The sequence below is a fragment of the Rhamphochromis sp. 'chilingali' genome, assembly GCF_963969265.1.
Source record: "Rhamphochromis sp. 'chilingali' genome assembly, chromosome: 15".
Lineage (NCBI taxonomy): Eukaryota > Metazoa > Chordata > Actinopteri > Cichliformes > Cichlidae > Rhamphochromis > Rhamphochromis sp. 'chilingali'.
The window spans coordinates 17,535,595-17,557,701 of record NC_137942.1 but is presented as its reverse complement, the minus strand read 5'-3'; the positions used below and the strand labels follow the sequence as shown (position 1 = coordinate 17,557,701).

At 40.1% G+C, this 22,107-nt stretch overlaps 2 protein-coding genes across 2 annotated transcripts in view; one reads left to right on the top strand and one right to left on the bottom strand.

Annotated features, from left to right (window-relative positions):
• Window positions 1-5,163: 5,163 nt before the first annotated feature.
• pvalb5 (parvalbumin 5) lies at window positions 5,164-7,975 on the bottom strand. Its single transcript, XM_080904506.1, has 5 exons — window positions 7,833-7,975; window positions 7,189-7,265; window positions 6,138-6,270; window positions 5,692-5,801; window positions 5,164-5,432 (listed from the first exon to the last, which is right to left on the bottom strand). Exons 2-5 carry the CDS (start codon window positions 7,247-7,249, stop codon window positions 5,410-5,412), a joined length of 327 nt encoding a protein of 108 aa, XP_080760632.1. The 5' UTR covers window positions 7,250-7,265; window positions 7,833-7,975; the 3' UTR covers window positions 5,164-5,409.
• Window positions 7,976-8,742: 767 nt separating this feature from the next.
• lmtk2 (lemur tyrosine kinase 2) overlaps window positions 8,743-22,107 on the top strand; it is a 33,462-nt gene continuing 20,097 nt past the window's right edge. Inside the window, exons 1-3 of the mRNA XM_080904224.1 lie at window positions 8,743-9,238; window positions 19,041-19,174; window positions 19,384-19,537. Coding sequence (XP_080760350.1) covers window positions 9,136-9,238; window positions 19,041-19,174; window positions 19,384-19,537 — 391 coding nt within the window. The 5' untranslated portion in view covers window positions 8,743-9,135. The remainder of the gene's footprint in view (window positions 9,239-19,040; window positions 19,175-19,383; window positions 19,538-22,107) is intronic.

Genomic DNA, 22,107 nt, shown 5'->3' with positions numbered 1-22,107 from the left:
GCTAATACTGGGTTGGACTGCAGAGATATTGGTCCATATTGATATGATAGCATTGCACAGCTGCTGCACATTTGTCTGTTTCACATCCATGATGCAATTCTCTTCATTCACCTTTTTGGATTTTCTCTAAATCTCAATGGGGATGCGGTGACCATTTGAGTAGAGTGAAATCATTGTCATGTTAAAGGAGCCAGTTTCAGATGACAGCAACAGTACTGGCAAGCAGGCTGTGGTGTTTCAACTGATCCTCAGAAAATATCCCCCACAGATTTACACCACCACAACCACTGCTACAAGGAAGGATGGATTCATGTTTTCGTGGCTAATGCCAAATTCTGACAGTATACCATCTAAATGTTACGACACAACTCATCAGACTAGGCAACCTTTTTCCAAACTTCTGTTGTCCAGTTTTGGTAAGCCTGTGTGAATCGTAGCCTCAGTTTCCTGTTTTAGGTGACAGGAGCGGCTCCTCTGTGGTCTTCTGCTTCATCTGCTTCAAGGTTTATGTTCAGAGATGCTCTTCTGCATACTCTGCTGTAGGTTTTTCTGTTGCCTTGCTATCAACTTAAAGCAGTTTGGTCATTTTCCTCTGAAGTCTGACATCAATAAAGCATTTTTACCCAGAGAAGCGCTGCTCACTGGATATTTTTTAGGTCCATGCTCTGTAAAGTCTAGAGATTGTTGCATGGTAAAGTAGATCAGCAGTAGAATTGTTATTTTTAAATATTTTTTTCATTTTCATTTTGGTTTGACTTTTTATTTTTAATTCTGTTTAGTCTAACTTACTGCCCAGATTTGTTTCCCCTTTGAGTTGTTTTTTATTTGAAGATTTTTTTGTTTTTGTTTAGTTTTTTTTATTAGTTTCAATGTTAGTTCTAGATAGTTTCATATTTTTAGTTGATCTTAGTTAGTTTTCCAAGTTCACAAAATAACTTAGAATGATTAATTTTCAACCTATGGCAGTTTCAAAAGTTTTGCCTTTTATTTTTCTCAACTAGTTCCCCTCTTGCAAAACACTTAGCCCTATACTGTTTGGATCAAATAATATAACGGTGACAAATTCACCCTCTCAAGCAGCAGGTAGCTGGTTTGATTCCAACCAGAGACACATAAACCTCTTTGGGATTGTGACAGGGTGTCCGGCATCAAACTGCAAACTCAAACATGCAGAGCGACCCTTTGTGATGAGGGAGACAGCAGAATAAGAACCCTAAATTTCATATATTTCATTTCAATTTTAACCTGAAATTTGGTTACTTTTCTCAAAGTGATCCAAAATATATAAAAATAAAAATGTTTAAAATTGTATGTTGTTCATGGAACATGGGGAAGCTCTAAACAGTATAAATGTGTATAAGGTGCACAAAAGGATGAGAGATGGTGCTCGGTCACAGGATGTGAACTAGAGGAGTGGGGTTTCTGAGCGTTAGTACTATCAGCTTACAGCACGAAGGTTCCTGGTTGAAATCCTGTCTGCAAAGTTTGCATGTTTGACCAACTCCATTGCAATTGGGAGGGGCTGTCTCCTACAGTTCAAATTACTTTGAGCAGTCAGTAAGGCCAGAAAAGTGCTATTTGAATCCAAATACATTGTGTAACTGCCCCTTGTTGGTTGTGCTTCAAGTATCCAGAATGTAAGAAAATAATGAAAATAATTATTCATTATTTTCATTATTCTCATAATCACATTAGAATGCAGCAAACTGAGATTAAAACACAGATCAGAAGAGGGTTGGAGAGTCATAAGATTATAAAGTCATAAAGAGCAAATCCTCCACACACAACATTTCCTTCCACTGCTTTAAATGCACAGGCTAGTTTGCAATACGCAAGTTTTGTGCTCTAAGTGATAATTAATATTGAACTAATGTTGATTAGTAATTGTAAGATATATATATATATACGGACGATACCTACAACCACGATTACCGACACTAACAAGCTGATCTACAATACGGCAGCAGTGATCAGTGAGATGCTTGGCTACAAGTTGAACAGCCACAAGGGGCAGTACCCTCCATGGAGAAGGAGGCTAGAGGGCAAGATCAAAGTAGCACGGAGGGAGGTTAGCCAACTAACGGAGTTGCAGAAAGGTGCGACAAAGAAGGTGCATAAGAAATACAGCAAGCTGTCCATACCTGAGGCCTTAGAAACTGCCAAGCAAAGACTCACAGCCTTGGCCAGCCGCTTGAGAAGGTACACCAGAGAGATAGAAGGCAGGAGAATAAACCAGCTGTTCTCCACAGAACCAGCAAAGGTGTACTCTCAGTGGCAAGGGAACAATAAGAGAACAGCACCACCAAGGCTGGAGACCGAGCAATACTGGAAGAGCATATGGGAGAAGGACGCAACCCATAACGGCAATGCTCAGTGGCTAGTGGATCTGAGGGCAGACCACAGCAACCTCCCCGAACAGGATCCAGTAACCATCACAGTGGCAGATATCCAAGAAAGGGTCTCCAGTATGAAGAGTTGGACAGCACCAGGGCCCGACATGGTTCACGCCTACTGGCTAAAGAAGCTGACTGCACTCCACGAGCGTCTAGCAGCACAAATGAACCAGCTGCTAGTTAACGAGAGACACCCGGAATGGCTAACCGAAGGTCGGACGGTCCTGATCCCCAAGGACCCCAAGAAGGGACCGGTCCCCTCCAACTACCGACCAATAACCTGCCTCAGTACTACATGGAAGCTCCTGTCAGGCATCATATCGGCTAAGATGAACAGGCACATGGGTCAATACATGAGCGGGACACAGAAAGGAATTGGCAAGAATACCAGAGGCGCAAAACACCAGCTACTGGTAGACAGAACAGTCAGCCGAGACTGCAAGACCAGACTGACCAACCTGTGCACTGCCTGGATTGATTACAAGAAGGCCTATGACTCAATGCCCCACAGCTGGATACTGGAATGCCTAGAATTGTACAAGATCAATGGGACCCTAAGAGCCTTCATCAGGAACTCAATGGGGATGTGGCGTACAACACTAGAGGCCAACTCCAAGCCCATAGCACAAGTCACCATCAAGTGCGGGATCTACCAAGGAGATGCTCTGTCCCCACTGCTGTTCTGCATAGGCCTGAACCCCCTCAGTGAGATCATTAACAAGACTGGCTACGGATACCGACTACGGAACGGAGCAGTTGTCAGCCACCTCCTGTACATGGATGACATCAAGCTGTATGCCAAGAGTGAACGAGACATCGATTCACTGATCCACACTACCAGGCTATACAGCAATGACATTGGAATGTCGTTCGGACTGGAGAAGTGTAGTCGGATGGTAACAAAGAGAGGGAAGGTAGTCAGAACTGAGGGGATTGAACTACCAGAAGGCAACATTGCAGACATAGAGGACAGTTACAAGTACTTGGGGATCCCGCAGGCGAATGGGAACCATGAAGAGGCCGCTAGAAAAGCTGCAACCACCAAGTACCTGCAGAGGGTCAGGCAAGTCCTGAGGAGTCAGCTGAATGGTAAGAACAAGATCCGGGCCATCAACACCTATGCCCTGCCCGTGATCAGGTACCCTGCTGGGGTAATAGGCTGGCCAAAGGAGGAGATAGAAGCCACTGACATAAAGACAAGAAAGCTCCTTACCATGCATGGAGGGTTTCACCCCAAGTCCAGCACCCTGAGGCTGTACGCTAAGCGGAAGGAAGGGGGCCGGGGACTGGTGAGTGTCAGCACCACAGTCCAGGATGAGACAACGAACATTCAAGAATACATTGGGAAGATGGCCCCAACTGACCGAGTGCTCAGTGAATACCTCAGGCAGCAGAAACCCAAGAAAGAGGAGGGAGACGAGGAACCATCATGGAAGGACAGGCCCCTGCACGGTATGTACCACCGGCAGATAGAGGGGGTGGCTGATATCCAGAAATCCTACCAGTGGCTGGACAAAGCTGGACTGAAAGACAGCACAGAGGCACTAATCATGGCAGCACAAGAACAAGCTCTGAGCACAAGATCCATAGAGGCTGGGGTCTATCACACCAGGCAAGACCCCAGGTGCAGGCTGTGTAAAGATGCCCCAGAGACAATCCAGCACATAACAGCAGGGTGCAAGATGCTAGCAGGCAAGGCATACATGGAACGCCATAACCAAGTGGCCGGCATAGTGTACAGGAACATCTGTGTCGAGTATAACCTGGAAGTCCCGAGGTCAAAATGGGAGATGCCCCCAAGGGTGGTGGAGAATGACCGAGCTAAGATCCTGTGGGACTTCCAGATACAGACGGACAAAATGGTGGTGGCTAACCAACCGGACATAGTGGTGGTAGATAAACAGAAGAAGACGGCCGTAGTGATCGATGTAGCGGTTCCGAATGACAGCAATATCAGGAAGAAGGAACACGAGAAGCTGGAGAAATACCAAGGGCTCAGAGAAGAGCTCGAGAGGATGTGGAGGGTGAAGGTAACGGTGGTCCCCGTGGTAATCGGAGCACTAGGTGCGGTGACTCCCAAGCTAGGCGAGTGGCTCCAGCAGATCCCGGGAACAACATCGGAGATCTCTGTCCAGAAGAGCGCAGTCCTGGGAACAGCTAAGATACTGCGCAGGACCCTCAAGCTCCCAGGCCTCTGGTAGAGGACCCGAGCTTGAAGGATAAACCGCCCGCAGGGGCGTGCTGGGTGTTTTTTTATATATATATATATATATATATATATATATATATATATATATATATATATATATATATATATATATATATATATATATATATATCATTTTATAAATCCCAAGAGTTCAGATATTTTGCCATTTTCACTTTTAATAAAGCATAAAACATAATAAAGCAGTGCTACATCTTCTTGACTGAGGTAAAACGCAACATGATATTTTGTGAAAATAGATGTTTTTTTTCTTCTTCTTCTCCCTGACCTCTGAAATATTACCAATTTAGTATTATTTATTAAAGCATTAACATAACAGCAGAATGCAATTCATACATTCTAAATAGATTGTTGTAGATAATTATTATGAAGCAATTTTTGACTCAGTTCTAAACCTGACCTGAGCTATGTGAAGTCATTGAATATGAATGAATAGTATGTAATGCTTAATGCATCTATTTGCATCTATTTAAGTTTACATGTATATATATATATATATAAAAAAGACAAGCAAAGAGTAAGTTTACTTCTTTAATTGTTCACATTTATTGATTCAAGGTACCTGATTGATTAAACACAAACATGTTTAACATCCAACTTTGGTCATCTGTCTACTAAACATCTTATACACGTTGCATCACATGAACAGGGAGAGCAGCAGGCAGGTACAGATTTTGTGAGGTTTTTGGTCTTTGCATGAAACAATCCAGAAAGTCAAGATCTCCATTGCAAATCCATTATTCAGAACAAGGGTAGACAGCCTCGGTCGTATGTGTATGTAGTTTCTCTTTACTTCAGGAGATCACAGAACTCTGTGTGGGGGAAAAACAGAGACAGCCAAAAGTTGAATTGTGGTTGTCATGCAGCATTACAGTTAAGCAAGATGACTCAACAAACAAGAAATCTTTTGTTTTCTTTTTTTTTTTAACTTGTTGGAGAGCAGAAGTTTATTTGCATCAGTTTTTTTTAAAGACTAGAATTTTAGCACTAAGTGGTGGACAGCTCCTCAGCACAAATTGCTCTGATTTCACATCTGCTAACAGCTCTTCTAGATGTTTTACAAACACTCACCTTCTATTCCAATCTTGCCATCACCGTCTTTATCCCCAGACGCCATCAGAGCTTTGGTTTCAGCCACAGTCAGCTCTCTGGCCCCCGGAGAGAAATTCTGAAGAAATAGTCTGAAGGGTAGACATAAAAAAAACAAAAACATAGAAGCAGTAAGTTCAGACTGTATCTCTGCTGATGCCTTTTCTTCACCTCTAAGCCTTTTTCAGTTGTCCCTGTCCTCCTCACTCACTCAATTCATGTATCAGTCAATTCATGCAAAGCGGAAAGGCTGCTCCATTCATACAGTGACCTCTGCCTGAGGCCCATCATGAGGGACAGTTACGACAAACTGCAGATGTAACACACATGCACAAACAAACACACACACTCCATCTGTACCACCATGTGCTCCTGCTCAAGTCTTTCAGCCACACACACACGTACACACACATGCACTCCATCCTTACTTGAGCTCCTCCTCTTCGATGTATCCACTCTTGTCTTGGTCCAGGACTGTAAACACTTTTCTCCTGTCTGCTTCAGATAAGCCAGTCAGTCCAACTTGTTCAAAGAATGACTTGAAGTTGAATGTGCCTGGAGCTACGTTGGACCACGTACACACACACAGACACACACACCAAACACACACAGTTGAGAGAGGAAGAGAAACAGACACATGGGAATAAGAGGTCAATCACACAATGACAAGAAAGAAAGAAAGAACGACGGGAGACTGAATAGACATGTCGCATTAACTCATTCGCTCAGATGACTTTCATTCTTCAACCAATGACATTTACCAATATACACCCTGTGGCACATCACCGTCTTATACCATTACAGGCTATGTCATTATGCCATTAAAGCAGGCAAAGCACAATGAATATGGCCCATAGGTCTAATGCAAATGTTAAAAGCCTTTTATTTACAGTCATAGTGGAATTCTTCTGGTACAAGCTACCTTCAAATAATTTCAAAGGACTTTTCTGAAAAAGACTTGCACACACTGCAGTGGAGTTTAAAACTTCTGATTAATAAAACAAAAATCTTCTTAATGCTATTTTGCCTAAAACATTACTAACAGGCGGGTTTGGTTGAATTAAGGGTATGAAAGCGCTGACATTTGATTTTCATCAGATCAGTCGAGCTTTGTCTGCCTCGTCATGAGGACATAATTTCTAGAGATAAATATTTAAGTAATTTTGGATGTGAGGACTTTACAGCTTGTGTGATTTGGTGTTCTATGTGTTAATGCTCAACACAACCACTTTGGAAACTACTCTCCTGCCACATGGCTGCCTGGTTACCTGCAGGTACCCTGTCCCCACTGTGAAAATCACATGATACAGATATGCCCTGTGGGAGTGGGTTTAATAAGCACCTCTGTGTGTGCTGTGTATATGTGAATGGACCTATATTCCCTTGCTGTAAAGTACGTGTTCTTATGTTCACAATTAGATGCTTGCAAAGTGTGTATTTTTCTTGGATGTAAGTTTTAGTGTGCGCTGTCTGACTCACCTTGACAAGCCTGGACTGCAGCCTGTATGTCCTCGTTGCTCAACATCCCTGCAAATGCCATGGTCCTCTGTGGCTGCCTGAGGGATACACATACACATGCATGGAAGAAATGCAAAGTGACACTAAATTGAACTGCTGAGGGCGTTTTCTGCTGCCAGATAGCTGCAACTGTCAAAGAAAAGCAGGACTTGTGGATAGGTTAAGCATTATCATCACCTACGTGGGCATTTTTCTGATCAGCACAGTCAAAAAGAGAGCTGAGTGGGACCTTTTATCAGCAGGGCAGGGCTGTACCATTTTAACAATAAAGTAAAATTATTATAGCTATAAACAGCATAGGCTCCACAGTAGGAAAAATGTTCATTGTGTGGTATCATTTTAGCATCGTATGTGAATTGGATTATGGTTTTCTAATGTTAAACACATTCATTTTTCCACAAAGGAAGTTGCAGGTAACTGAAAAGGTAATCACAAATAGGTCCGAACATTTTATTTTTTTTTGTCTTCCTACATTTAAACATTTATATCCCCCCTCTCTTAAAGCTAGAGGACTAAAGATTCACAAAACAGTGACACACAGCTATCAGCGCACAAAGAATTTGCAGAAAAACTGCACTTGAATTTGCAGAAAAAGTGGTACTCACCGTGCTTCGGGTGAGGTTTGGAGATCTCCGTTGCTCTTGCTTTGTGCTTGTAAGCCACCAACACTCTCTTACAGCTTCGTGATCCTGAGTGCAAGAAGCAACCTGACGTATCTGTCCTCAAACCAAGGGAGATTTCCTTCACGCCACCGACTGCCTCCTCCCCCTTCATCAGTTAATCAGAGCAGATAATTTTCCCATTCATACTGTTTTGTGAACTTGCATCCATGACCAAAGCACAGTAAGAACATATTCACATCCCAACACATCTGATCCTCATAAACATGCATTTTTCTGCAATTTATCTATTTTACTACCACAGTTGCTATGTTGGTGCTGTAGTATTGTAGTACATTTGTAGGGAAATTAATAAGGATTATACAATCAGGTACACTCAAGTGAAAATGGTAGTTGTCCTTGATTTTATTACACCTATGTGGCAAGTTTTAAAACATGCAATGAAGTCAGTCTTAACAGAGCATGTGATTTTTATGCGTTCTTGAGCACAACATGCTGAATTAAAAAAAATGAATTAAAATACAGGCGAGATTGTATTACAAATAATTTCATACCAGTATTCCAAGTAATACGCAAAATAACATATATAACCCATCCTATGGATTACATAGGAATTGTAGTTTATAACTTGCCGTAAACACAGATATAAACATTTTATATAGAGAGGTCTTCTTTCATAACCACTTTTACGTGCCTCACATGGTTGGCGACTGACTGAATGCAGAAAGCTTTCTTCAGCTTTGATACAAATCACTGGATTTAACTGACTGAGAATAAAGCTCGAACCCGATTGGCTGTGGGAGTTCAACGCGACGGAATTGTCCCTTGTAATTGGTTTAGGCTGCTGTCAATTCCTTGAAGTTTCACGGCCCACTTTCAGTGACGTCACGGTGTACAGGAACATGGCGCTTTGGAGGAGAGGTTCTTCATGATAGTCAGGGGCTATAACGATTGAAATTCCCATTGTTGTGTTCATTTAGACAACACTAAAGTACAGACACTAAATATGAGAGGCCGCGAAAGGTGACCGCCCCCTCTGTCTCCATGGATACCCGACCACTGCGTGTGGTAGCGGCGTTTGCTGTCGTCAGCTGAAACTCTTAGCATCGATAGCTAAAGCTAGTTAGCTGGCGAATAGCCAGACGCAAAAACAGACAAAATGTGCTCGTTTATGTAGCCTAGACTAACGCGAAGCTGCTATTCAATGTTTAAAACACTTAAGCCTTTTTTAAAATCAGCCATTTATTTGATTTCACGTAGCTAACATTTTGTTAGCTAAGCTATAAGGATGGAGAACCGCCGTGTATATGTTTTGTTGCTGAGCTTTGGGATTTTTCTATCGGCTTTGGGACTGTCTGAAGGCGCCCCTCTTCAGTATGGTCAGAAATCAGGTAAGGCAACCGATTCACAGGTAAAGTGTGTTGTGTTTGTCCACATGAGAGGATGTTTTGCTGAAATTGGTAGCTGGTGCTAATACGAAGCTAAAAGCTAACAACACACTAGCTTGAACTGTATTTCCGGTTATCCAGACAGGAGTGTTTTCAATGGACGGGTTGTCATACTTGTTTGTTTGGTTGATCACAGAGTTATCAGAATATCGGTTCTGGTCTTTCCGTAGTTTGTTTAATAATGATGAATAACTGCAGGTCATTGTCACGACTCGGCCAAATGGCACAGTGATCAACACAGACGTTTCCTTTAACTATTCTCGGAAAAACACTAATTTATTGCTGCAGGTTTATTTCTGATTAATATTTAACAGCAGAAACCAGTGATGTGTGTGTTGTTGCTTCCTGGTACATAGATGTTAACCTTTTACTGGGATTGGTCTAGGTGTTGATGTAAACAAGTTTAAGGCACAACAAGGTGGATGGTGGCCTACCCGCATGGAAATAATGTTTCTGGTTCTAAAGTGAACCTTGATTAAGATAAGATAAGATAAGATAACCTTTATTAGTCCCACACGTGGGAAATTTGTTTTGTCACAGCAGGAAGTGGAGAGTGCAAAAGTTATGAGGCAAAAATTAGAATACAATAAGAATAAATACAGTACACAACTGTACAGAATAGAATAAAATAAAATACTATATACAGTAGAATAAAATAAATATACAATAAGATAAAAATAGAATACAAATACAAATACTAACTTGCTTCGATGACTACAGTGTAATATTTCACCCAAATAAAGAGTCCTGTTATGGTTGGGGCCTCATGAATTGTATGTGTTCTTTGAAGAAAAGTTGCTATCTTATTAAAAAATTAAAAACACTTAATGTAGTAATTAAGAGAGTCTCCTGTTCAGGACACAGCTGTAAAAACGGAAGAAAACTGTGTTATTAGGTTACTAATGTGACTATTTCATATTTGCACAGTCACAAATCACCAAAGAAATACAAATGTGAAACAATCATCTTCTTAAATAATCAGTTGAGATGGAATATTCAAGATTCCATAATACTTTGAGCAGTCATTAAACGTTACAGTGCTATGAAAAAAATATTTGCCCCCTTCCTGATTTGTTTTTTCTTTTTGCATATTTTTCACACTTAAATGTTTCAGGTCACCAAATAAAATAACTGAAATAAATAGAAAATATTTTGCAATTGTTAAATTTGGTTTTTCATTTATTAAGGGAAAAGTTTACCTAACCTACAAGGAGCTATGTGAAAAACTAATTGTCCCCCAAACCTTATAACTGGCTGTGTCACTTTTGGCAGCAGAAAATTAAATAACTGGCAATGAGTTTTTAGCATTGTTGTGGAAATTTGGCCCACTCTTTGCTAAATTGTTTTAATTCAGCTACATTAGAAGGTCTTTGAGCATGAACAGCCTGTTTAAGGTCATGCAAATGGCTCTCAATCAGTTTTAAATCTGGACTTTAAATAGGTTACTCCAAAACCATCACCACCTCCTTTTTTTTTCTTGAACTATTCAGAGGTGGACTTGCTGATGTGTTTGAGGTCTTTGTCCCGTCTAAAGTGTGCTTGAGCTTCAGGGCACATATTGTAGGCCAAATTCATGCTTGCATCAATCACAGCAAGCTGCCCTGAAACAGCAAACCAGCCCTAGACCATCACACTACAACCACCATGTTTGAGTTTTAGTATAATGTTTTTTTTATGAAATGCTGTGTTTGATTTACACCAGATGTTACAGGATGCAAAATTTTCAAAAACATCACCTTCTTTTTGGCAAATGTGAAATAATCTTTTGTTTTATTTTTGGTCAGCAATGGTTTTTGCCTCAGAACTCTTTCATGCATGCCATTTGTGCCCATTCTCTTTCTTATTGTTGAATCATGAACTCGAACCTTAGCTGAGCCAAGTGAAGCCTGCACTTTTTTAGATGTTGTTCTAGGTTTTTTTGTAACCTACTGGATGAGTTGTTGATGCGCTCTTGCACTAATTTTGGTAGGCTGGACACTCATCAAAAGGTTCACCACCATTCCAAGTTTTCCATTTGTGGATAATGGCTCTCACCATAGTTCACTGGAGTCCAAAACATTAGAAATGGCTTTCTAACCCTTCCTGATAAATGTCAGTGTTTTGTGTCTCATCTGTTGTTGAGCTTCTTTAGATCTTTGCTTGATGTGTTACATTTTGAGATCTTTTAACCTACTTCATGTTGTCAGACAGGTTTTGTTTAAGTGATTTCATTCAACAGGTCTGGCAGTAATCAGGCCTGGGTGTGGCTAATGAAATTGAACATGGCTATCTGAAGAAAAAAATGTGGTTAGTCACAGATATGTTTTTTTTTTCTTTCACATAGGGCCAAGTAAACCTGGATAGTTTTATTGCCTTAATAACAAAAAAAAATCATAATTTAAAAACTGTATTTTGAATTATCTAAGGTCATCTTTGTCTAAAATTAAAATTTGATCTGACACATGTTAATGTGAGAAATGCACCCCCCCCCCCCCCCCCCCCCCAAAAAAAAAAAAGAAAAAAGAGAAAATAGAAATCAGCAGTAGCTGTAATACTTTTGCCACAAAGCTACGAGAAGCTTCTTCAACTGAAGAAGCTTCTCGGATGAGAGGTGAAACGTCTTCAAGCAACTTACAGAAGTCCAGACGCTTTTCTTTGCAAGCTCCTTTGACAACATGTTTCCTAGCACATTACCAACACTCGCCGGTAATGTGTAACTATAACAGATTCCAGTCTTATCACTACAAGTTAATGATTAGCAACAGCGTTGTTTGCTTAATCATAACGAATAGCACAGGAAAGTACAGTGTAAGATGAAATATAGTCCATATTTTTATTATTTTATTACACAGCAACCTGTCCTTTGGTCCATTTTCCTAGTCTACTTATATCTGTGTGTACACATGATATAATAATTCTTGATTATTTGATTGTTCAAAGTTTTGACTTTAAGTTTCTGATTGTTAATGAGATTGTTCTTATGAATATGACTTGGGCTTGCCAATCTGCAAGGGATATTCCGTTTACACATGACAAACAGGGGTAAAAATAGGTTGTTAAGCTTTAACCAAAATGTCAATGTTTAAATTGTAGGGCATAGCCAGGTGATATTTGTTTGATTAGTCTACAAGTCATTAACCTTTCACTACTCTGCTCAGTGACTACCACTACAGACTGTTGGACTGTTGGAGATGCTTGTAATAAGCAAGTTTATCCTTTAGCAGTTGTTTATTTTCTAAATGGTGGAAATCAAATTTAGTTTTGTCCCTAACCAGACAGAGATAAGTATTAGCCTATTTTAGGTGCCTCTGTTTTTTCGTTTGATTCATGATATTCTCAGACTGAAGAACCTTAAACTAACCCAAAGCTTTTAGCCACAGTGCCATTTGCCATTTTGTGTGTAACTAAAAGTAGACATCCACTGTTGTGCACACCGGTCGGTGGGTGAAATCTGTAAAAAATGGGTCAACTCCTCCTCTCCCTGAATGCCTGCTGAAATATGCAGTTTAACTGAAATAGGAGGTGGCAGCTCCCTGCTGTATTGGTCCCAAAAACCAGTTGAGTCATTTGGTGGGGCCTGCCAAGTCATAATATGAACCTATGACTCAAATAAAGCCTAATGGAGGAGAACTGATCCCATGTAGCGCTGCCGTGACCCAGCTCCTGTTTTTTTGTATCTGGCTGCTGCTGTAGCCTCTCTGGGAGCCCTGCACTGCCTGGAACCCTGTTGTTTTGCTGAACCAGGTAGTGGGTATGTGTCAAAAAGCTACCCGCAATTACAGCTGAATGTTTTTCACAGGATTGGTGTGAGCTTTGGAGTTATTAAAGCCATTTGTTCCAATGATTTATCCCACTACTCATTTTAATTGCTGTAATTTAAATAGAAAGGGGCATTGGCTGAAAAATAGCCAGATGTGACATAATTTAGTGCCGACTGAAACAGGGCTGTTAAGTCCAAGCTTATCATTAGCTTGGTTTTGCTTTAAAGTTGTTAGAGGTCATTGCTGGTCTAGAGAATATTATAAAACCCTTAAGAACTGGATTGCCTCATTTTTAGATCCAGATTAGTATAGTAATGGCTTGCTGTGTGGTTTGAGAAAAGTAAATATAGGGCAAAGCTACTTTGATTTCCCTCTGAAACATATTTGCTTTGGCATTGTGGAAAACCCCAGTAAGAAAACACTCTGTCTCAGTACAAGATTCTCATCTGGGGGGCAGTACGGATGACTGGTTTGAAGGCTGACACAGTAACAGCACAAAAATGCATTTGGTGGATTCATATAATTTTTAGGGATGTTGGCCTAAACCATGCAGTGATGTGCATCTGTTCACCTTTTTAAAACCATGCCTTTTTAGCACGGAGTCCTCAGCCAGAATTGTCTGGGTCAGGTTTTTGCCTTTACTTGCCTTGTTAATGGGTCATTTGCTTTTCACATAAGAATATCAATCTTGACATTGCTATTGCATAAATGGACTTAAAGGCTTATAGTTTTATATAATATGAATCATTTATCTCTGGCATTACCTATAGAGTTTGCTTACAGGTTTGAGTTGCATGTGTTTATAAGGAAATATTATGTTTAATTCTTGTTTTATTCACTTAACATTTTTGATTGTTAAAAAGTTTCAGTCTGGTTGGACGTTCAAGACTTAACAATCCCTCTTCATTGTTCTGTTGATGGTGATGATAATTGCAAGGTAAAGAACCCTTACATTTAACAGCTGTGAGTACACATGCCATTTATAGCTACATTCACTGGTCCAATACACTACAGAGCTATTGAATCTTTAATTTCTCCTCTCATCAATATTTTACTGGATACAGTTTCTCTGTTGCAGTCTTAAGCACAGAGGTTTGTGGAAGTAATCCTTTAGAAAGAGCACTTCATAATGGTGGTCTTGCTGTTGTTGCTAATTTATTTGCATCATAATATATCATCAACTATCATTGACTTACAAAGATCTTCGTGATATCTATCACTGGCGATTCAAATTGTAACTGTGCACAGTTCTCAGTGAAAGAGGCCACAGAATTCAGTTTACCTGCACCAGTTTTGGGGTTGTAGTTCAGTATTTTCTGCCCAGCAGGGAAAACATTAGGCATTCAGACATTAGTGAAAAGAAGCAGAGTGCATGAAGGACTTTCATTATGATCATAAGTAAAGAGAACAGATTAAGCCATCTTTTCTATTTCTGTCAGTGACTGCTTGGTGTTCTGTGGCCGACACTAAATGAATCTCAATCATGGCTGACACTCTGTATCATATCTAATATTCCTCAGGGAGTTGGAGGGATTGCTGCTCCATCTTCTCTACTCTCTGACAACCTATGCTGTGTGGATATACCCCCCCTCCCCCGTCTCAGATTAGAACTTACTAAATAGTTAGACCACTGTACAGCCTCATGTGCCAAGCTCTTGCCTTAAGTTTATTTCAACAAAATAATTTGTTACCTGCCACTGTTTTGCCTGAAATTGCAAACCTGTCAACCTAGAAATGATATGGCACCCACATTTGTTTTTCTGATTTTTTTTTCAAGAGAGTTATGTGCAAACTAAATACTCATACAGTCAGAGAAACAGGAACAAACCTTTCTCTTGGTAAATAAATATAATCTCAAATGATGAGTGTGATAGGTGTTAGTGGTTCAAATCATCATTCTGTTGATTACCCTTGGTGTTTCATTGAGGAAGAACACCAGAATTTAATTCACAGTTATATTTATTTTCAATTTCTTGTGTCATACTGCCTAAGCATAAAATTGATGTGTCAAAAACGGCTAACAATTACAACAGTTTCCATGCTGACGGAGCAAGGGCAGATCACAATTTCATGTTTGTGAAATCCTCTGACATTCTAAACATGCACATGAACTGTGACACCTGTTCAACTTAATTTCCTCCCAAAATTGGGCCCATGTTTACAGTTCAAATTTTAAAACGGAATGCAGTGTTAAATGTTGAACCTGAAAATGTGCTGGATTGGATGTTGGATTTCTCATTTGACTTACATTTGTTTTTACTGTGGTAACTGACCTATAGTGAAGTCAGATAGCACCCAAAGTCTTTCACTATGGTGCTATGCTGTTTAAATGTCTGTAGGGGTGGGTGATATAGCCAGATGAACCTTTTGTAACTAGAGATGGCACGATACCACTTTTTTATGTCCGATACCGATACCGATATCATAAATTTGGATATCTGCCGATACCGATATGAATCCGATATAGTGTTTTTTAGTCAACAAAACTGTTTTTTAAATATCTTGCTGCATTTTGTATAAGTTCATACTCAAGTTTAAAACAACAACTACACTAAAGCTATTCTGTTATACCTGTATGCAAAAAAAAAATATTTCATAGTTCAGCAATACTGATCAATCTAATAAACTTGAACCTACACCATCCTCCCTATTCTGGTATTTTAAAGAGTACTTAGCATAAATATTAAGCAACCTAACTAATAGGGTTCCAACTCCCAGCGACAACAAAAATAAATAAATAAAAAATAGGGAACCACCCCTCACGCTCCACCTCATGATGCTTAATCGACGTAATCAACCTTAATTTGATGCAGTGTGAAAAAAAAGGCACAGAAATCAATTATTTTTCAAGAAATATTAAATAGATTCAACATCTTTCTTCAACAAAATTGCAGACTGCACAGATGGTACCTTCCCAAAGGAAAAAGTACTATAGCTTACTAGGGTATTTATATTAGACTTAATAGTCACTATATACAGTAATTGACTTCTATTCATTTTACATCAAATTAAAACTTTGGGTGTCAGATAATTATTTATTAAAAGCTAGACATTTTAAATGAGAATAAGAAAGAAAAGTATGTCTTTGTGCCCCCTTTTCCCTGTTAATGCCCTATCGGCCCCCCTGGCTAAACTTTGCTAGATCCGCCCCTGCACAGTTACCAGCCGTCAGCTACGTAGAAAAAGATCCTCGAGTAGAAAGTAATATTAAATAAATTCTAACAACAGCTGATCAAGCTTAAACGTGCTGCTGTTGTTCAGCCGCTGGTTTCCTCTTTCTGGTGCAAAGTGGGCCAAAAACAAACAAGAGACACTGACTCGCACAGAAAAGCCGATCAGCTGATCATTAAGCAGTTTCATGACTGAAGTAGCAGCAAGAAGAGGCAGTCGCTTGTTAAGCTTAACGCAGGAATGCTTTACAAACATTCAGAGATGGACTTACACACTTGCTTTACTTCTCTCGGGATAACTTTGTCGGAGATGAAATGCCGGGTTGCTAGCGAAGCTCCAAATGCTATCCAGACCACCGACAGGTCCCGCATGCCACAGCCGCTCTATCACGTGATGCATACTGCTAACGTTCTGAGGTGAGTTATGGCGTGTTGCAAGTTTTGTGAGGTGCTTTCGTGATATTTAATGGATCGGATTACATTTTTTATTTTTCTCCGATATCCGATCCAGTAATTTAGGTCAGTATCGGACCGATACCGATACGTAATATCGGATCGGTCCATCTCTATTTGTAACCTGTGATGTAGCGTATACTTAGGGTACAGATTGTTAATGTCACAACATTCCATATATGCAGAATCTGCAAATATCCATTATGCATGTTTCCAGCACCTTTTTGAATCTCTGTTATAGAAAATTGAGAGAGTTCTGAAAGCAGTGTACCTACTAATTATTTTTTACTATGTAGATAAGCTAGCTAAAGTCTGATTTTTCATTTATTCCAAATCGGTTCAGGTGTGTGTTGCAATCATACTCACATGTTGGTGTGAAAGCCTGAGACACCTAGATGTGAGTTTGTCATCTGGATGTATTAGTCACCCAATTTCATCTGTCAGAAATTTTGTAGCCAGAAGGAGACTCAGTAGGTGTATACTGTCCTTCTAGCAGACACAATGTACCTGACAAGCCGCAACCAGTGGGACGCTGAATAAACATTGACGGGAGGCTAGGAAGAAGTGTCTCGCACAAATTCCCACTGCTCTCAACTCTCACGGGCCACATTGAGGTAGATTGTAGGTGGCTGTGATTACGTTCAAGTTATAAAAATAAATGCATTAGACTTTGGTGAATTTGTTACCTCATAATGAAACAAATTGATTCAGCAAGTCCTTTCTGTGTGAACTGAAAGTTGTCATCCATAAAAGATGATTCAAGCTGCAAGTGAGAGAGATTGACTTTAACGTCTTCTGACTGTTCACTGGCATTGGCAGTAAGACAAGAAATGCAATGACCAGTAGTCATACCATTCAAAGGAACAGTTAGAAATGAGCAGTGACATGTCGGAAATAAGGTGGGTATGAGTCACGCACACCCTAACAAAAGAATGCGCTTTTGGCAGAAATGCAGTGAACATACAGGTGTTCTTGAAATACAAAGAGTATAGGTGGTGTTATGTTGTCTAGCAGCATGTCCAACCTTACAAACAGCAATGAGAATTGGTTGGTTGGACAAATATAGGTGATAGGTGGTTGGCGAGAAACACCTAATACATAATTATGAATGGTAAATAGCAATACATGGTGTGTCTTTTTTGTAGTGCTGAGGTACGGTTGTACACAGGCACCGATTGAGTTCCCATCAGTTTCTCTAGCCTGTTGTTAAGGCTAAACCAGGGCAAATATCAAAGTTATTTTGGTCAGCTTTGTCTTTTTTTTTTTAAAACATGTATATGCACAGACATTGGAAATCCAACTTACAGACCGGTGAAACCAGTGTACTTTTATTGTCAGGCCCAACCCTGGATTTGTACAAGGAAGGGCATCTGGCTTGAAAAGGACATCAACTTTGCGAAATCAGACATGCAGGTCATCAGATTTCCAGATCAGTCAGGGCCCGGGTTAACTACAGCTTATTAGATTTTAAATTAAAGGAACATAGCTTTTCATTCAAGTAGTTTTCCATATTCTTTATTCATAATTCACTTGAATATACTTAAACAAATTTAGACTTGCTGAAAGGTGGAATAATCTCATTACAACAAAACAGAATCAGTCTCAATAATCTGTTTATCTTGATGTTTCTTTTTTATTAATCTGTGGAAGCTAAAATTGTAATTGCAGTTAAAATTTGATAATGCACAGCCCTGCACATACATGCCGTATATAGTGCCCTCCGTCATCCTTTTGTCTCCTGTAGTATCAGCTTGTACAATTTGGTTAACTAAATCTGAGGCTCATGTGGTTTGGCATTAGTATAGCGAGTGAGCTGCAGCTGAGCAGCACAGTGGGTGGGTTGTGAGGATGCTGTCAGCCCTGACACTTGAACTGCTGGGCCAGCAGCATCCTCACTTGAGCAGATCTACACCCGCTGTCACGACTGCTGCACTATCAGCTGGTGATTGGCCAGCAGACACCCCCACAACTGCTTCTCTGAATACCTGATAAGGGATAGAGGTCATCTGAGAAGTCACACTTATTGCCACAACATTTTGGGAGAAGTGGTGAATCACTCATTAATGTATGCCATGCACAATGGTACAGATTGTTTTTTCTTCTCACTGCAGTGGAGTTGCAAGAGAAAGACAGTAATGATATGAAGAGGTTGTAGTGTAGTGCACTGTGCAGTTTATTTTTGTTGTCAAGCTCTAATGTACCTTTGTGGGTGGCTTTAGAAGTACTGGTACACTTCTCATGTGTTGTACTGCTGTCAAACACACTTATGCTAACCTAACACAGCTGTCATGTTTCTTCTTTATTCCCTTCTAATTTATTTTTGAATTCCAGAGATAGATGTGAATGATTCAGCACATTTTCTTTCTGTTTTTGTCATTTCAGGTGAAGGCACGGGGGACACTTTGTCTGTCTCTATCTACCTGTCCCTGGTGGTGTCTTTGATGGTGATTGTGTCCTTGGTGGTGGTGCTAGTGAACTGTGTGACCTGCTGCAAGGAAAGGGAGATCAACTTCAAGGTGAGAGTTTTGGCAGGCAGGTAGCCAGACACAAGTGAGTTTCATTTCCTTCATGCAGACTTGACTTGATGAAAACACAGTGGGTGAATGTATAATGTAATGGGCTGTGTGTAAATTTAGTCTAAAAGAGAGTCAGCGTTTTTTGTTTGGGTTTTTTGTTGTCATGCCGTCAACAAATTTATACATGGCATATGTTTGTGTGGACGTAGGAGTTTGAAGATCACTTTGATGATGAGATCGACTTCACTCCGCCAGCAGAGGACACCCCTTCTATGCAGTCCCCAGCTGAGGTCTATACCCTTGCTGTGTCTCCTGTGCCCCTGCCTGGCCCGCCACACCTCCAACCTCCTGCCCGCATCACAGGTCTGATACATACACATTCACAGAATCATGTTGTATAAATAAACTTGGCACAAACACTAAGGAAATGTGTGTATCTTCCATGATTTCTTTGTTGTAACAGTGCTTTTAGGCAATAAGTCTTATAGTGTTGGAAAGCCTGGTTATTTCCCTTAAATAGTGCCACAAGGAAAATGCATTTGTGGGTTGAGCAGCAGAGTTGAGTTTATGGGTTGCGCCCATGAGAAGCTTACAAAATCTTTTCTCCCAGTGCCAGACTGTTTGTTCTGCTATTGATGGTTTGGTTTGGTTTGGTTTGGTTTAGTTTAATTTACTGGACTGGATGATTGAAGTCTGAAGAAACAAGACAGTTTGCAATTTAACTCATTCACTGCCATTGACGTCTATAGCCGTCAATGGCAGTGAATGAGTCAATGGGTTTAACTCATTCACTGCCAATGGCTGGCAGTGAATGAGTTAATAATTTATTTGTCTAATAAACGGGGGCCTCAGTAGCTTGTGGGTGAATGATGCACAGCCACAACAGCAGTACTCAACTCTGCTGCTCAACCCACAAATGCATTTTATTTACAAATTTTACACCATTTAAGCAGAAATAAACAGGCCTTCCAACGGTAGTTAAAACAAAGAAATGATCAAACACAAATTTCCTTACTTTTGTGTGCTTAGCTTATGTCATGAAATACGGTTGTCCATTAAAATATGTTTGTTTGCACTTTGTAGTAAAAAATGTTCTATTAACACCAGAGGTGATGGAAATCCACCTGTAGACTGTTTGGTCCCCACCATTAAATAAATATTGAGGGTAGAAATATTAGTACCCCAAAACGTTCTCTGTGGAAAAAACTAAACAAAAATGGGATTTCTTTGGCAAATGTGATCACTGTGTCACAACAGTTCACATAAATTTGAGAACAGTACAGGGATGGAAGGGTGTATCTTAAAAAAGTTGTCACATTTTTTATTGAAAATGTCATACCTAGTACCCATAAACAGTGACTATGAAATACTTGTTCAGGGCTCTAGACTAACTTTTTTGCCATGGGCGTACCGGTACGCCTAACTTTAAAAAGTTAGGCGTACCGGCACAAAAGTTAGGCGCACACACATTTTATAATAATTTATATAATATAATGTGTTTTTCTGGGTACACTGTGCTTTTTCAGCATTCAAAGATTGATGACACCGTGTCAGAGCACTGGCTATGAATTTCAGAAGGATCAGGCCTTAACTTAACGAAAAGTTAGCAATAGTTCTTTTCCTAGTACAGCTACATCCACTTCTGTTGTGCCTAGGCTGCTCACTAGGGCTGGGTATCATCACTGATTTCTATAATCCATTTGATTCCGGTTTTCAAAGTCCCGATTCGATTCAACTTAGCCTCAGACAGTCAGAAATATTATAATTCTGATCATTTATCAGTACTGACTTCATCAGAATTGTGAACATCACAGCAGATGCCTTTGTGTGAAAGTAACTGAGAATAAAACACAGAAAAACATGAAGGAGATTTTCCTGGTCTGGCTTTTTATAGCAGATAACCTTAAAAATATTCTACAATGTTCTGCATATAAAGTTTAAATTTCTTCAGTATTGAATAACAGAAAAATAGGCTTTCTTGTCCGAGGTCATTTAAGTGAAAAAAGAAAAAGAAAAGAAGACAGCAGCCACAGCGCTGTAAACAACGGTAGACTGGTGGGTAATAAGCGAATGAATAGTACAGAAAACAGAGATTTGAGACGGGAAACTGTTCTTGGAGTACAGAGAGAGAGATAGAGAGAGAGCTAGCTGTGCATGAAGTGTGATTTTAATAGTCGTGGAAGCAAAACAGCAAAATTCATGACGACATTGATCAAATGTGAAGCGCAGTTTGCTGCTTCTTTTGCTGCTGGCTCGGTGAATTTTGGTTGGAGAGAGACAAAACCTGCAGCTCAGAATCAGCGCAAAAAGACGTAAACACAGCGTGGACCCGACTCATCAGAATCGCTAAGCTCCGACAGCGTGTCCGTCTACGGGCCGTCGGGCGAGAAAGCCGAGAAAGACAAAGCTGATTCTGATGCGTCGAGTCCGTTCTGTGTTTACGTCTTTGTGTGGAGTCCGTGTACCTGCTCTCATCTGCTTTTTGGTTGTTGTTGAAATGGTTTTGTGAGCTTTAATCTGAGAATCTGGCATTTCTGGCAAAACACAGTTATATTTAAAAGTCAATTCAGGATTTAATGAATTGATATCGCTTTATTCAAGCTACTCACCTCCCACTTCCACCTGCACTTTCAACTGGACCACGGCCAATCAGAGAGGTCCCGCCCCTTAATATCTCTGATTGGTTTAGTCCACGATAGGGGCATAATGTCTGTCTGTTGTTGACCACAGGGAAGGTTGCAGATTTTTTTTTTTTTTTTATTGTTACACGAACAGTTGGTTGCACAGGTGCAACCAAATTTTTATTTATTTTTTTAGTCGCACCACTGAAAAATTTGGTCGCATTTGCGACCAAATTGGTCGCACTCTAGAGCCCTGTTGTTCATATCCACACACGGTATGTTAAACTAGTTAGTAACTTAATGTAAAGAAGT

Bases quoted from the DNA above. Each gene is read 5' to 3' on its own strand.
- pvalb5 (XM_080904506.1), bottom strand. From the start codon at position 7,249: ATGGCATTTGCAGGGATGTTGAGCAACGAGGACATACAGGCTGCAGTC. The intron at 5,802-6,137 runs GTAAGGATGGAG...TCTACCCTTCAG, and splicing joins ATCGAAGAGGAGGAGCTCAA to ACTATTTCTTCAGAATTTCT. The intron at 5,433-5,691 runs GTGAGTGTTTGT...TCCCCCACACAG, and splicing joins TGGCAAGATTGGAATAGAAG to AGTTCTGTGATCTCCTGAAG.